The following is a 17,346-nucleotide window of genomic DNA, read 5'->3' as shown; positions in this document are numbered from 1 at the left end:
AGTAGCCACAGATTTTGAATAACGACAACATGAACAGTTGTTTCTGCCCCTTAGCTTGTTGAAAGAGTGACTGAACATTGAACAGGGGAAAGTGCACTGCAGCACATTAAACAGCAAGCAGATTTACCTACAAACATCACTACGGCCAGTCTAGATGCTGGTGGGGATTTAACCCCTTCAATGCTAACACAATTCCTGCAAATGACTTGTTAGTAGGGATGGGCACGAGTAGTTAATTCCGAGATCAAGGGATCGCATCAATTTCTCGAGAGCCAATCGATTACTCGTTTTTCTAAATATACTTTTAGAACTCAATGCATCTTCCTGCAGGAATAATGATTCCCAGCAATACAGCCTACCCAACAGCTAATGCTTGTTCTCAATCAAAACAGTCACAGGTACCCTTTAAGGTTTTATTTTTTCACAACCACAACTTCAAAACATTGTTTCCTTACAAAAACGTAATTAAATTCCTGTTCATATTCTGTTAATGATCAGTCCCAGTCGTGGAGGGCAGGTGCTGCTTTGCCAAAATGCTCTTTTTTTTTTTACAGGTATCTGTTGGACTTCCACCTCTCCAGTGGGTTTTGCTGAGTACCTTTGTTTACCAGTTGAGTTCATTTTAAACGAGGACTACTAGAGGACTCGATCACTCACGCCCATCCCTACTTGATAGTTACGGTTCAGGTTGGTCTCTGGTTCCCCTACAGGAGAATCCAGCCTGCCAGGAGCCGTTAACCACAGACAACGACACACCCATTCAACTGCTGCGAGCAACATGAGCATTTCTAATATTTCCCCTAAACCCTTTTTTCCTTCCTTTGAATCAATAATAAAGGAACAATAAATGTAAAAGACATGATGTTAGGTTTGACTGAAAAAAGTGATGACCAAATGTGACTTCAGTTGGACTTTTAAAGCCTTGTGGCTCACGTTGCCACCCAGGCTTATCATTAGCTTTCCACTGAGCCCTCTGTGTTGGGTTGTTTAGTATCAGAGTCTTGCACGTTGGCAGGTGTTGAGTTTGCCCCTGAAGTTTCTGCAGATGCTGAGTCTTGTGGGGTCTGGTCTGTTTCTGATGATTGTTTTTGTTGAACCTTCTCGTCTTCTTGTGGATAGAGTTCTGGGTAATGCTGCATACACTCCTGCATGGCCCTGAACTGCTCCAGGCATTCAGAACCCTTCACTTCCTCTTTACTGTAGTGGAAACAGGAGAAGGCGTCCTTAAACTCTGTCCCACAGGGTCCACTGGCCATCCCACCCAGGCAGGGGCAGTTCCAGTTGATATCTCCGCTGGCAAGAATCAGACCTAGGATGAATGAGAGGAGGCTTAAGTTTTTACGTGGGTAAAAGAAATGTGCTCTTTTCAAATCTAACCCAAGCTACAACGAAGCCTGATGACAGGTCCCTCTTTGTGGTTTTACTTCTCCTCACCTTGCTCCTCATACGGGTCATCAGGATCTTCCTCTACGAGCTCAGCACTGCTGGGTGCTGCATGATCCTCTTTGGTGACAAAGATGATTCGGTCTTTACCTGTCGGGTAAAATGTGGAAGGACGACACAAACAAATTGTCAGTGTAACAAATTTAGCTGGGCGATAAATTGTCCAAGAAATGATCGCGAGAAGTGATAATACTGCCGTTTTGAGACCATTTTCAACTGATATATTGATAATGGCATAATAATGCAAGTACACCCTTTCAAAGATCAATAAATGTTTATTTCTAAACAATATTAAACACTAGAACTCAGACATTTTAAATATCCAAAGTAAATAAAACACCACAAATGCAACACACCGGCTCGCTCTGGTAAAGTGGTTCACCGCGGCCATTCTGTTTGAACCTAAAGCGCTCCCACACCGCAGCTGTGGTGTTCGGCTTTGAAACAAATTCCATCTTTGTTCTCATACCTCCAAATCTCAACTAGTCTGTCCTCTAACTTAATCCTCACAGGGCTCTCCTGCTGCACTCTGGGTAACGCCAGGGGTCCCCCTCCACACACAGAGATTGTGCGGCTGAAGAGTGACTGACACGACAAGAGACGAGGGTTAACTCCTAATTACGTCAGTGGAAACAGATGCACCGGAGTGAAAACTCTGATTGCGGTTGCCAAAGTTATCAAGCTCATTAAAAGTTATCATGTGATTAATCAATTTATTGCTTATTGCACCAAGCCTAACTGTGGCACCTATCCAAACAGAAAGGCTGTTTTATTTAATCCAGAGCCATTTTAGATATGCTCTCTGGTAAGCAGTGATACAGTGTAACGGTACCATGTCTACATGTCGGCTTTTATTGTGAAAGGTAAGAATAAAATAATAATAACTTTATTTATATAGCAGCTTTAAAAACAGAGTTTACAAAGCAAAGGTAGGATACATAGAAGTCAATGAAACAATAGAAAGCAAAACCAAAATGTTGCCACAACAGGGACTTCAGGGAAACAGGAGGATTTCCCAGTGCTGTTGTTTCAGCGTCATCTCTAACTCCTAATGGTGTCTGGGGAAAAGTGCAGCTGCAGGCCACTGGTACGCTGTGTCGTCTCTGTGTTGTTTTTTTCTTTGGACAAAAAATTCTGTGAGAATCGTCAATACTGCTTTTGATTTCGATACTTGAAACTGAAAACTTGTTTTGGTCGATTTTAAATCATAATCGTGACACCCTTTCCACGAAGTCTCCATGAAACGATACCTGAGCTCAAGTATTTGATGGAGTTGATGGAGATGGAGTCCATTCACATGGTGGGTATTTGATGAATAAAAAAAAAGGTATGAAACGAAGTACTACATTGGTATTATTATCACTTTAAGGCGACAGGTACTGGTATCTTAATTTTTAAAAGTCTACTCAGTCTTATCCTTAGTTTACACAATGATGCAAATCATCCATTAACAGTTATTGTAGTATTATAATAATAATAACAACAGTAAAGGTACTCATTCTGCAGAAAATAGGCCCCTTTGAATGTTACATTAGCACAAATGGCATAATTAGCTTGTTGATACTGATGCTTCAATGCTGGGGGAGCATGGTCGGGCTGTGGCTCAGAGGTAGAGCCGGTCGCCCTCCAACTGGAAGATTAGCGGTTTGATCCCCAGCTCGAAGTGTCCACACGTCTAAGTGTCCTGAACTCCAAATTGCTCCCCGTGTTGTGCATGTGTGAATGTGGTTTAGTTTAGATCAGGTGTTTGGATCCTGGTTTGAATACCTGTGTGAATGTGAATGTGTGCAGAAGAAGAAGTACAATCATTTACCCAGTAAACGCTGCTTTTTAGTGAGGTCACAAGGCCATAAAAAAAGAACCACAGGTTTAATATATAACAATTCACTGCACAGAAAATGGTATTTAAAGCTGTCAAATAAATGCACTTAAGGGAATATAAAGTACAGTATTTCCTTCTGAAATCTAGTGGATTCCAAGTGTAAAGCAGCTGGTACTTCCAAACTGTATTTTAGCAGAGTACTTTAGCAAATGTACTGTTGCTCTCCACCACTGGACCACACTGTGACAATTAACATGTTGTCATGATGGACACCTTGACTTACAGTGGTGACAAACTATAAAAGGGCTCAAGGTGACTTTGAATGAAAAACATGCAGAAGAGTCAATGTCAGAAACAGTCCTGTTCACTCATGATGTAACGTTAACAGGTGCACGTTTAAACAGTCTCACCGTAACAAGAGGCTGATTATTACACTTTTAATAACCGGGCACAACACCGACATCCATGTTTCCACTCATTAATTTAAGTTAGCCGGCTAACATCGTTACCTTCCTCTCTGGACGAGCTCATGTCTTCACACTGGGCAGTTTCAACTCTTCTTTTTGATTCAATACAGCAGCAGCCCCGCTGATAACGAGCCTCACCGTCACACCAGGGGACACGTAAAGATGTAACTGTGTGGAAACTGTTTCACAACTCTCCTCGCTGGAGCGTGGACTCTTCTTCTTTACTGTTTCCGGTAGAGCAGACGCTCGAGCGCGCACTGCTGCCCCCAACCGTTCAACACAGGGTGGTTTTCTTTATTTCTCTCTTTCTTTCAATGTTTGTTTCTCTCTTTCTTTCATTCTCTCTCTCTCTCTTTCAATGTTTGTTTCTCTCTTTCTTTCATTCTCTCTCTCTTTCAATGTTTGTTTCTCTCTTTCTTTCATTCTCTCTCTCTCTCTTTCAATGTTTGTTTCTCTCTTTCTTTCATTCTCTCTCTCTTTCAATGTTTGTTTCTCTCTTTCTTTCATTCTCTCTCTCTCTCTTTCAATGTTTGTTTCTCTTTTTCTTTCATTCTCTCTCTCTTTCAATGTTTGTTTCTCTTTTTCTTTCATTCTCTCTCTCTCTCTTTCAATGTTTGTTTCTCTCTTTCTTTCATTCTCTCTCTCTCTCTTTCAATGTTTGTTTCTCTCTTTCTTTCATTCTCTCTCTCTCTCTTTCAATGTTTGTTTCTCTCTTTCTTTCATTCTCTCTCTCTTTCAATGTTTGTTTCTCTCTTTCTTTCATTCTCTCTCTCTCTCTTTCAATGTTTGTTTCTCTCTTTCTTTCATTCTCTCTCTCTTTCAATGTTTGTTTCTCTCTTTCTTTCATTCTCTCTCTCTCTCTTTCAATGTTTGTTTCTCTCTCTCTTTCAATGTTTGTCTCTCTCTTTCAATGTTTGTTTCTCTCTTTCTTTCATTCTCTCTCTCTTTCAATGTTTGTTTCTCTCTTTCTTTCATTCTCTCTCTCTTTCAATGTTTGTTTCTCTCTTTCTTTCATTCTCTCTCTCTCTCTTTCAATGTTTGTTTCTCTTTTTCTTTCATTCTCTCTCTCTTTCAATGTTTGTTTCTCTCTTTCTTTCATTCTCTCTCTCTCTCTTTCAATGTTTGTTTCTCTCTTTCTTTCATTCTCTCTCTCTTTCAATGTTTGTTTCTCTCTTTCTTTCATTCTCTCTCTCTCTCCTTCAATGTTTGTTTCTCTCTTTCTTTCATTCTCTCTCTCTTTCAATGTTTGTTTCTCTCTTTCTTTCATTCTCTCTCTCTTTCAATGTTTGTTTCTCTTTTTCTTTCATTCTCTCTCTCTTTCAATGTTTGTTTCTCTCTTTCTTTCATTCTCTCTCTCTCTCTTTCAATGTTTGTTTCTCTCTTTCTTTCATTCTCTCTCTCTTTCAATGTTTGTTTCTCTCTTTCTTTCATTCTCTCTCTCTCTCTTTCAATGTTTGTTTCTCTCTTTCTTTCATTCTCTCTCTCTTTCAATGTTTGTTTCTCTCTTTCTTTCATTCTCTCTCTCTCTCTTTCAATGTTTGTTTCTCTCTTTCTTTCATTCTCTCTCTCTCTCTTTCAATGTTTGTTTCTCTCTTTCTTTCATTCTCTCTCTCTCTCTCTTTCAATGTTTGTTTCTCTCTTTCTTTCATTCTCTCTCTCTCTTTCAATGTTTGTTTCTCTTTTTCTTTCATTCTCTCTCTCTTTCAATGTTTGTTTCTCTCTTTTTTTCATTCTCTCTCTCTTTCAATGTTTGTTTCTCTCTTTCTTTCATTCTCTCTCTCTTTCAATGTTTGTTTCTCTCTTTCTTTCATTCTCTCTCTCTCTCTTTCAATGTTTGTTTCTCTTTTTCTTTCATTCTCTCTCTCTTTCAATGTTTGTTTCTCTTTTTCTTTCATTCTCTCTCTCTCTCTTTCAATGTTTGTTTCTCTCTCTCTTTCTTTCATTCTCTCTCTCTCTCTTTCAATGTTTGTTTCTCTCTTTCTTTCATTCTCTCTCTCTCTCTTTCAATGTTTGTTTCTCTCTTTCTTTCATTCTCTCTCTCTTTCAATGTTTGTTTCTCTCTTTCTTTCATTCTCTCTCTCTTTCAATGTTTGTTTCTCTCTTTCTTTCATTCTCTCTCTCTCTCTTTCAATGTTTGTTTCTCTCTTTCTTTCATTCTCTCTCTCTCTCTTTCAATGTTTGTCTCTCTCTTTCAATGTTTGTTTCTCTCTTTCTTTCATTCATTATTTCTTTCTTTCTCTTTCTTTCATTCTTTCTCTTTCTTTCATTGTTTTTCTCTTTTTCTTTCATGCATTATGACTTTCTTTATTTCTCTCTCTCTTTCTTTTGTTTGTTTCTCTTTTTCTTTCATTCATTATGACTTTCTTTATTTCTCTCTCTCTTTCTTTCTTTTATTGTTTGTTTCTATATTTCTTTCATTCATTATTCCTTTCCTTCTCTTTCTTTTTTCTTTCTCATTCTCTTCATTTATTTTTTTTCTTTCTTTCCACCACTAACTGGTGTAGAGTGTGGATCAAATAACCTTATAACTTATATTAACAAAACAAAACAAATAATTACATACAATACTAATAAAATACTAATCATGAATCATGATAATAACAACCTGTATCTTCCCAAACAAATTAGTTACGCTGAGGAAATGCAATATAATTTGACATCACTTATTTGAATTATTTTGTAAAATATCAATTGAATCAAATTGTTCTTTTTCTTCTCTGAGACGTTCACTCATTTGTCTTCTTTCCTCCTCAAACGTCTCAGTGTGTAATGATGTGCTTTAGTGTCTCTTCTTGCCCACACACACACCTGCCTGTTGTTGTTATTATGCGTTCAGGTCAAAATACAAACTTTTCTGATAAGGTTCATTAGGCAATTTTGTATCCGCACAATAACATAAGTACAGTAATTGTTAGCAATGAAGGCCTCCGGCATCATCCAACAAAGCTCATAAAATGAATATTAAAAGAAAATCAAAATCTTAATCTAAGACAAAACATTTTGTATAAGACTAAAATATAAAAATATGCAATATCATTGAAGCAGTAATTTGTATTGCAAACAGCCAAGAAAGAAGGAGAGATGTGACGTCCAGAAGGAAATGTTTCCTCCTTTGTATTAGCTACAGTCTATTTACTTGTAACGCGTAGGCACAAGGCTTTATCTGTGAAGTACTGCAACACCTGTGGTTTTACACTTTAAATAAACAAATGTATAAAAACCCTGCAACAAATACTACTTTTCCAATCTAAATATATATAAATAGGCTGCAGTAAAGACATTTACTAACAATTAATCACATAGTCAAAGTTGGGTTAACTCGATCATCTTGTTCAAAAGGCTCTTTGGTGATTTACTTATAAAATAATATTAAATATTGCTGATCATAATATATGGAATCACAATCCAGGAATAATGTTTAATTATTGTCCAGCCCTAGTAGTTAATACACCATGTCCTTCTTCAAAACACACTATAATGTAGATATAAATGTTTAATACTATAACTAAACTATAACTTCTCCAGTGGGCATCCATTAGTGGAGGATGAGATTACTTTGCACGATAAAATATGTCTTTAGGTTTAAGTTATAAATGTTGATAAATACCGTACATTAATAAACACATATATGTCTTATAGTTGCTTCAAAAGATTAAAGTCTTAAGAGCCTTTTCACCACAAAAAGGTTTTATTGAGAATGTTCTTCTAGAAGTTTGTTCTGAAATGCATTTTTTTTTTTACATATTCAAAAGACTATTATACACTTGAGACAAATTCAAAGTTATTCAATGCATGGCCTATGTACAGAAAATCATAATTTTTTTCAGGTGTGGAGAAGCGATAAATGCAAGTATGCTTAGCAGACAATTAAAAACAAAATGAAAAGATCTTAGAAGGTTGGAGACAAAAATGAATGTGACATGTGAGTTAATACTGCAGCTCCCTGGGAATGCCATACATTAAAACAGTGAGGGCTTTTTTTTTGAATGGTTCATCTGATGACAAAATGAAGTTCTTTTGACAGGTTGACCCCAATGTGACCCTATTAAAAATGGCTTTAACACAGGGTCACACATCAGGAAAATGACAGTACTTGACTCAGCTGTTCAGCTTCTGTTCCACACGTTCACATAATTGGCAGGTTGAAAAATAAAATAAAGCTGAAAGTAAAAGTAAAAACTAAGATGACACCAAGCAGAACATCCAGTGCATTTCTGCACACAGCAGGCAGTTGACCGTCAGCCGTGTCATGTATGCCTGCATACTGAAGCGCTCTAGTGTCTGAAAAAAGGACCACACTCCAGCAAGACTTTATATCATACACAAAGGAAGCCTTTAAATGAATCTTGGGGAGCTATATTTTCGAGTCAGTTAGAAAATCTGATGAAGTACGTTGCAAAGTCCCATTTCAGCTGAGATTCCTGAAGATTCCTCAGACACACAGAAAATGGAGAGCTGAAGACGCAGGTGCTTCATATAGGTGTAAAATGAATGAAAAGTTGGTGATCATAATAAAAGTTGGTGGAAGGTGGGAAGATATTGGTTTTCTAGAAGAGCAGAGCCCCCATGCTGCCAACTTCACTTTGCTCTTTCACAAAGATCTCAAAGTACTGATAGATGATGGTGACGGCTAGCAGGATACCGGTGCCAGAGCCAATGGCTCCGAGAAAGTCAGCCATTACCGATAAACCGCCGATACACAATCCACCGAAGGCAGCAGCAGTGGGAATGTACCTAGGACACAAAACAGGGAGGTTGAGATGAATATTGATACACATAATTTCACCTTACAGCAGCAGAATGGTAGATATTCATTCGATTAAGGTTAAAGGAATACAGTAGTTAGATGAGAACACGAACACCACTCTCGTGTATGTCTGATAAATATAAACAGTTGTTTTAGCTTTGCATTATGACTGGAAATGGGGAAACCGCTAGCCTGAGAAGAGTGAATGAACGTGTTTCCCAAAATGTTTTAACAATTCCTTAAAGCGTTGCATTCGTTGATGCACACCCAGGTGAGCAGACAACTGAGGGAAACTTTAGCAATAAGAAAGGTAGTCATATTCTTGAACTACTGCCCTACTTTAATTAGTTTAGTATAGCTTGATGATTTACATTTCTGCAATCTGTTCCTTTAACAAGACTCTAAATGTACTAAAATATGAACATAGGCTTGAGCATGGAAGTTCATTGTTGACCTGGAGATCAGTATGTGTAACAAAAAATGATGGTATCTTAAAGACACCTGAGCCGTGAAATGCGGCGTAAGCTTTGAAAGGTAGTAAGAACGTCATATTTGAGATTATTTTTCACATGTACATACCGTAGGCAGTTAGAAGCTAATTATGGCTAAAGATTACACTCTTATGAGTTTGATTTCTGATGATCACGATCACTTTCCTGACAGACAATCAGAATTTAGGTTGAGAAACATTTTACAATGAGTATAAAAAAACACTATTAGTCGAGGGTCACACTGCTGAAGTAGTTACACGTGGCAATAAATTAATGGAAGGTGAAATTAGAAATACTTTAATAATCCCAGGGGGACATTATTTAACTGGAGCAGTAACAGGCAGCGTGCAGCTTCCGCGCATGCGCACTATTGTAATGAATAATGACATAATGAGAATGTGTTGCTGTGATTGAATGGGAGTAACTTGTTAAACAGTGAGAAAATCATGAGATAAAATTAACTGATGAGTGCTTCTAACTATCCTAACTGATAAACGTGTTTAATGTTTGTGCAGCTGATGAGCTCTGTAAATGAAAAGGCTTTTGATTTTACCTATTCAGTTCATGGACCATTGAGGTTTCTCTGTGTCCCCTCATCACCATCTGCTGCTCCTTCAGCTGTTTTGCCACCTGGATGAAAGTGAAATACAGAGATTTAAAACAGTCGCTTTGAAATACACCCAGAACACCACAGGCCTGAAAGTGGTTAAAACTTACATCTTTCGCGGAGGAGCCTGAGACTTCAATCCAGGTCTTGGAGAAAAAGGCACATGATCCGAGCATGAAGAAAATGTAGATGACTGCATGGACAGGGTCATCAAGAACAGAGCCAAAGGACTCAGGCGGAGAGAGGAAGTAACAGAGTCCACCTACAGGGTAGGCGCGGGCCGGGCCACCTGACGTTGCGTCCTACAAAACATGAGAAAAGATTTCAAGCTTTAAAAAAGGGCAGACAACTGTTCTAACACATGAGGCTAACAAAATAAATTACAAATTAAGTACATTCGGAGACACAATGCCTAATAATATTTATAAGAAGCTATTTTCAGAGATTTTTTTCTTTTGATAAAGCTTAAACAGAACAGAAAGGAGTGATTAAATGGATACTTACAGACCAAGTGCCGAGCAGATTAACCAGGAAGTTGCCACTGAAGCGTGTCGAAAGCATTTGGGAGATAACATACAAGTTGGAGACCAGGGCAGACTGCAGGATGATGGGGATGTTGGAAGTGTAGAAGAGCTTGATGGGGTAGGTGTTGTATTGGCCGCGGTAGCGAGCTGACTTGATGGGCAGATCAACCCTGAATCCCTGTGAGAAGAGGTAATTGTGAAGTAAACTGTTTACACTCCCTAACTTCACCATCCTGTCAATACGCAATTCTTATATTAAACTTTGAGAAAAGGCCAGCAACTCACCTGAAAGTATATCACTACAGCAAAGACGAATACTGTGGCGATGAGGTTCATGAGGTTGGGCAGGTTCTGTCTGTAAAAGGCCTCTCTCAAAGCACGCACTTTGTCTGTACGAGTGGCCAGCAGATGGAAGAGCGCAATGATTGCTCCCTCAAACTCTGTACCTAGAAACAGAAAAAGTCACAAGTATGAGGGACAGTCCTGCAGAGAATTTACATTTATAAACACTAATAACATCTAATAACATTCCCTGATCACTTTGTTGTTTCTTACCTCTTCCGGTGTTCACAGTTGTGGGGCTGAAGGCCTTCCACACAATCGTCTCACAGATGTTGGTAGCAATGAAAAGTGAGATCCCTGAACCAAGACCGTAGCCCTTTTGGAGCAGCTCATCCAGCAACAGCACAATCAAGCCAGCCACAAACAGCTGTGGAAGAACACAACAGATACACTCAGTTGGAAAAGCACTGAGGCAGTCATGTGAAAATGTTTCAGTAAGCAATAAATTCACATTTCTTTGGAGAATAATAGTTGTTTATTCCGACGTTATAACAGTGTGATCTTTAAAGAGCAGCACTTTTAGTTCCACTGGAGAATATTTTACTTTTTGAGTAACACAATTACAACAAATGAACAATGAGTACTTCGAATGAATTACTTGACATAATGATAGATTTCTGCAAGATATTTTGAAATTATCCTCAACACACCTCTTGCACTTCAAGTTTAAGCTGCGTATCAAAAATAATCTACGTCCGTACTAACACGCCTGATAAGCACATATCGCAAATCTCTCAAATAATGACTGGTCTCCGGTATGTAGGCAGTAGCAGCATTATAAAATGCAAATTTAACTACACAACAGCAGCTAACCTCGACAAAAAGATCAGCAATGCTTATAATTTGTTACCCATGTTGAAAAAGAAGTCCTGGAGATTTCAAAATAAAACGGTATCAGCAGTGTTTTTAGATGTCTACATGTCAATCTGCAGGAAATAGCAAATGTTGTGCTTTCTAAAACGAAAACATATCAGTGTGGACGTAGCCAAAGATGGCAGACTAACACTCTGGATTTATTGATTGATTTATATTTGAGAATTATATATGACTGCACCCTATGCAAATAAATACCCAATATTTGGGGGACTTTGGGGGAGGAAAAGACTATAGAAAAGAAAAAAGTAGTCACAATCCACAGCGGTTCGTTCTACTATTATATTATATGTTTTATCAAATATTTATCATATTTGTCATAGTATTTTCAAGTGCATAGTGAAAGCCAGTTTAGATGATACAATACAATCCCGATTCTCACCTGAATGATGATGAGCAGACAGATTCCTGCACCCATCTCAGAGGGATCTCCATACATGCCGGTCATCACATAAACGATGGCCTGGCCGATGGTGATGATCATTCCAAACACTGAAAAACAGTAACAGGGGTTAGATAATCTCTGAACATGCTTATAAATTCTAACCATATGTCCAAAAGAATCACCACCTGATGAGTTTACTTACATTTCTGAGCTCCATTGAAGAGGGCCCTGTCCTTTGGTGTGTCTCCAACCTCGATGATCTTAGCTCCAGCAAGCAACTGCATGATCAAGCCTGAGGTGACGATAGGCGAGATACCCAACTCCATCAGGGTACCTAGAGGGAGATATTCAAGTTAGGATGCTACCAGCAAGAAAGCAGATACACATTTAATCTTTTATTCAGGGACCTGGTGGACAAATACCTCTGTTTGAGGCCAGAATTACTCTCATCCAGTAGAATGGATCTGCAGAGTCTGAAGACATGATGCCGAAGAGGGGGATCTGCAGGAAAACATTGAGAGAGAATTTTCCCAGTTATGCATGAGTTGAATTGCTTTTATGAACTTGTAAATGTGGAAAATCAAGCGTAACCTAAAAGTCACACTCTAAGCCATTCATTCACAAAATGTAATCAAATCATTAGTGTAATTGAAATCGAGTACTGGTGTTTCGGTTGTCAGGACATACATATTCCTGAAAAGACACCATACCATAACTGTGCAGTGCTAATTTCACACAGATATTTTGGACTGGTCTTGTCTTGAGTGTTAGACTGATCTTGCAGTAAATCTGCTGCTGGATTAGTCTGGACATTTTAGACTCTGACCCCAGGCTAACGGTGGACATAGAGCCATGTTATTCAGGTGAATTTAGACATGTTTCTAAAGTCTGAATATCATTTAGATCTAAGCCACAGTCAAAGTGTATCTTTGTGAAACCAGCTCCTGGAGGTCAAGTATGACGCGATTTTACAATGAATCGACAAAGAAACCTGCGTAAAATGAATCAATGGCATTTTTCATTGATTTAATAGGCCCCCTTTATTTATTTTTAAAGGGCTTCTCTTGTTGCAGGGTTTTGATTAGTTGTGCTGGGCAGTTAGAAAGTAAAAAAAATGTATGCAAAACAATAAATAATGAAAATAAAAGCTATAACTAGTCTCAATTCTACAGAAATGTGTGATTCATTAAGAGGATATATGGACTAGTTAATGGAAAGTTTTTTCACACCAAAAAGTCTTATTGACGGGGGTGTGGTATTAAAAAACATTTTTTTCCAAATTTTTGCCCTCAGACCTTTGATGAAGGTCATTCAAGAACTTCATCTTTTAGGACAAAATTGTCCAGAGGAAAGTGAGTGCAAGTGATCAAAGTGCACAGTTGTGTTGTTTTTTCAAAATATGTAAAATGTCATAAATGAAATCAAATGTATCTCAACTTGCATTCAGAGTCGCTTGAGAACAACTAAGACAGTAATGAATCGTGACACTTACCTGGCAACAAACCAGAAATATGAATAGAGTGATGGCAGTCCATAATACCTTCTCCCTGAACTGGATCTGTGGGACAATCACATTATGAACATTATGAGAAGATGTTTTTTTTAATATATATATATATAACAAATAGCTGAAGCCACGCCAAGGTGTTTTAACAGCCAGACGTAGTAATAAAACGAGCGTATGACATTATTACCTTTCTTTCAGGTTTTTGGATTTCTGGCAGCACTGCACAGAATGGCTTTATCACCTCCAAGAATTTGACTGAAAACAAAACGAAAAACATGTAAACATGCGTGTTAACTGGGGATAGTAGCTGGCCACCACAGGGACGTGGCACAGTGAATGGTGGGCGGACTCCTGTGAAAATGTACAATAACCTACACCAAACAGATTTGAATGTCAAATCAGACCCTTTGTATAACAATGTTTGCAGTTATTTCATGATCATTGCTGTGTTTCTTAAGGTGATTCAGGGCCAGCAGCGTGAAGGTAACACCGGTTGTGTTATGCGTCGTCATCACTAGACTGTCAATGTCTTTGAATGAGATGCTACATCAAGTTAGCTTACAAGATGTTTCCTGGCAACAAACACCAACCGTGACGCTTCTAAAATACAACTACCAGCGCGAAAACCGTGTTAAAAATGCCGCCTGCCTGTTTATTTGAATTCACTTACATTTTTTTTCATCACAAAAAGTCTCACAATAGTACAACTAGCTAGTAAGCACCGTACGCCAAGTGTGCTATCAACGGCAGCGCTAACACCGTTAGCTACTGTTGCTAACCAAGTTGAACAAAACAGCTTAAACTGCATTTAGGGTTTGACTACACAGACTCATGATAGCTGTCTCATTTAGCTGGTGTGTCGAAGTCATACTCACTGCCCATGATGTCCCAACTGGTCACCGACGTGTTCCTTTACTGAATAAATCTGACCACACTCAGTCTCACTGCTGACGGAGGAGGAGGAGACGGAGGGGGAGGAGGGGGAGGAGAGGGAGGAGGCGGAGGAGGAGACACTTTAGAGACACGTCACCACTCCATGCTGCACACGGAGAGAGATCATTTAAAGCGTAAATATATTTGTAGATTCATTTCAGATCATATCTGCTGTGTTTTGAGCTCCTCTTGCAAAATCCCCCTTTCGGCTTTGTAAAGAGTGACGCTCCAGCTGAAAAAGAATATTTTTGAATTAATCTCATTTTAATTCTTGCAAAGTTTTACATCCACAAGTGTGAATTTTCCAGAGTGAAACCCAGTGTTTTGCCATCAAAACTATAAATCCGTGCTCCCACTTTAATATCTTTAATTCTATTTAATTTTCATTGCCCCTGGTGTATCTTACTTTGGACCTTTTTATCTCTATTTATGTATGTATTTATTTTGTTACCTCTATTTGTTATCCAATTGTTATTAATGTGATGCTTATCATATGGTTTGATGCACTTTAAGTGTATTTTGTAAATCAGTAATAAAGTTGATGGAAAAAAAATAACCAGTCGAAAACTCAGAACATGCTGTCAATTTTATTTAACATTATTAGGGATGATTAAAACAATAAAAATAAAATAATAATAATAACGACGATGTTATTATTATTACAGCACAGTACAGCATATAACACACTTAATTTACAGAGCTAAATAAATCCAGCATTAAAGTAAAATAATTGAACTACTCAAAATTCTGCTCTCAGGCATTATCTACTATCTTTCATGAGCAGATTGCTGCTGTGACTGCAGCATTACTTTTACGTAGTAGCAAGAAAAAACATACTCTCTATAACACGCACATGGAAAAACACACCAGCTAATACTTAGCAACTTCAGCCATGTCGGGTAACACAGGTTACTATAATTAGAAACTCAGCGACACAGTACCAGAAGCCGTTAACCTCCGGTACAATGGTTGTCCTTCCGTCTTCAATAAAAAGCTTCAAAAACTTAAAACTGTCGTTTAACTCCCTTTTATAGTTCAACTAGTTTCTTAAATCAATTCCTCCTGTGTTTTTTCCACTCAGTGCCGTGTAGAACTATACTTTTTTCATGGAGGTGAAACTTAGTTTACCCATCTTATCAAGAATCTGCATCCCTTGACATAACCAGTGAGTGATTCAGTGCGAGGCTGACAGTGATTGATATACTATTCAGTGAATAGGAATAGTGGAAATATCAGTTTTAGAGAGTAAGAATAGAGAAAATAAATTTATAGAATTAAATAATCTTATAATAATACATCTCTCATCTCATCTCATCTTCATCCACTTATCCGGGGTCGGGTCGCGGGGGGCAGCAGCTTTAGCAGGGGACCCCAAACTTCCCTTTCCCGGGCCACATTAACCAGCTCTAACTGGGGGATCCCGAGGCGTTCCCAGGCCAGTGTGGAGATATAATCTCTCCATCTAGTCCTGGGTCTTCCCCGAAGCCTCCTCCCAGCTGGACGTGCCTGGAACACCTCCCTAGGGAGGCGCCCAGGGGGCATCCTTACTAGATGCCTGAACCACCTCAACTGGCTCCTTTCAATGCAAAGGAGCAGCGGCTCTACTCCGAGTTCCTCACGGATGGCTGAACTTCTCACCCTATCTCTAAGGGAGACTCCAGCCACCCTCCTGAGAAAACCCATTTCGGCCGCTTGTACCCGTGACCTCGTTCTTTCGGTCATGACCCAGCTTTCATGACCATAGGTGAGGGTAGGAACGAAGATTGACCGGTAGATCGAGAGCTTTGCCTTCCGGCTCAGCTCTCTTTTCGTCACAACGGTGCGGTAGAGCGACTGCAACACCGCCCCCGCTGCTCCGATTCTCCGGCCAAACTCACGCTCCATCGTCCCCTCACTCGTGAACATGATCCCGAGGTACTTGAACTCCTTCACTTGGGGTAAGGACTCATTCCCTACCTGGAGTAAGCAATCCACCGGTTTCCTGCTAAGAGCCATGGCCTCAGATTTAGAGATGCTGATCCTCATCCCAGCCGTTTCACACTCGGCTGCGAACCGATCCAGTGAGTGCTGAAGGTCACTGACCGACGATGCCATCAGGACCACATCATCTGCGAAAAGCAGAGACGAGATCCTCAGCCCACCGAACTGCCACCCCTCCCCACCACGACTACGCCTTGATATCCTGTCCATGAAAATCATGAACAGGATTGGTGACAAAGCGCACCCCTGGCGGAGGCCATCCCCCAGCGGAAACAAATCCGACTTACTCCCGAGGATCCGAACACAGCTCTCGCTTTGGGTATACAGAGATTGGATGGCCCACAGAAGTGACCCCCTCACCCCATACTCCCGCAGCACCTCCCACAGTATCTCCAGAGGGACCCTGTCATATACCCTCTCCAGATCCACAAAACACATGTAGACTGGATGAGCATACTCCCAGGCCCCCTCCAGGATCCTTGCCAGAGTGAAGAGCTGGTCCGTTGTTCCACGTCCAGGACGGAATCCACATTGTTCCTCTTCAATCTGAGGTTCGACTATAGGACGAACCCTCCTTTCCAGCACCTTGGAGTAGACTTTACCAGGGAGGCTGAGTAGTGTGATACCCCTGTAATTGGCACACACCCTCTGGTCCCCCTTTTTAATAAGAGGAACCACCACCCCGGTCTGCCACTCCCTTGGCACTGTATTTCAGCATTTCTGGACGAATCTCATCAACTCCTGGGGCTTTGCCACTGTGGAGTTGTTTGACTACCTCAGTGACTTCCGCCAGGGATATTGACAAAGATTCCCCATCAGCCTCCAGCTCTGCCTCTACAAAAGAGGGCGTGCTAGTCGGATTAAGGAGTTCCTCAAAGTGCTCCTTCCACCGCCCGATTACCTCATCGGCTGAGGTCACCAGCATCCCGTCTTTACTGTAAACAGCTTGGACGGTTCCCCGTTTCCCCCTCCTGAGATGTTGAATGGTTTTCCTGAAGCACCTTGGTGCTGCCCGAAAGTCCTTGTCCATGGCTTCTCCGAACTCCTCCCACACCCACTGCTTTGCCTCTGACACAGCAGAGGCTGCAGCCCTTCTGGCCTGTCGGTACCTTGCAATTGCCTCCGAAGTCTTCTGGGATAGCATATCCCGGAAGGCCTCCTTCTTCAGTCGGACAGCTTCCCTGACCACCGGTGTCCACCACGGTGTTCGAGGGTTACCGCCCCT

General features: G+C 40.0%; 2 protein-coding genes across 2 annotated transcripts; both read right to left on the bottom strand.

The window, feature by feature from the left end:
• Positions 1 to 664: 664 nt before the first annotated feature.
• On the bottom strand, positions 665 to 3,888 carry LOC310966088 (mitochondrial intermembrane space import and assembly protein 40-B-like). Its single transcript, XM_083939896.1, has 3 exons — positions 3,775 to 3,888; positions 1,435 to 1,533; positions 665 to 1,309 (listed from the first exon to the last, which is right to left on the bottom strand). Exons 1-3 carry the CDS (start codon positions 3,794 to 3,796, stop codon positions 954 to 956), a joined length of 477 nt encoding a protein of 158 aa, XP_083796022.1. The 5' UTR covers positions 3,797 to 3,888; the 3' UTR covers positions 665 to 953.
• A 3,552-nt stretch (positions 3,889 to 7,440) lies between these two features.
• sec61a1a (SEC61 translocon subunit alpha 1a) lies at positions 7,441 to 14,168 on the bottom strand. Its single transcript, XM_083939886.1, has 12 exons — positions 14,084 to 14,168; positions 13,396 to 13,463; positions 13,194 to 13,259; positions 12,124 to 12,202; positions 11,904 to 12,035; positions 11,699 to 11,808; positions 10,657 to 10,810; positions 10,387 to 10,547; positions 10,082 to 10,279; positions 9,688 to 9,879; positions 9,524 to 9,600; positions 7,441 to 8,466 (listed from the first exon to the last, which is right to left on the bottom strand). The coding sequence occupies exons 1-12, from the start codon at positions 14,088 to 14,090 to the stop codon at positions 8,280 to 8,282; spliced, it is 1,431 nt and encodes a 476-aa protein (XP_083796012.1). The 5' UTR covers positions 14,091 to 14,168; the 3' UTR covers positions 7,441 to 8,279.
• Positions 14,169 to 17,346: the final 3,178 nt, after the last annotated feature.

The sequence above is a fragment of the Echiichthys vipera genome (assembly GCF_963691815.1).
Source record: "Echiichthys vipera genome assembly, chromosome: X".
Classification (NCBI taxonomy): Eukaryota; Metazoa; Chordata; class Actinopteri; order Perciformes; family Trachinidae; genus Echiichthys; species Echiichthys vipera.
Note: the sequence above shows the minus strand (reverse complement) of the source record. Positions and strands in the feature narration are given on the sequence as shown.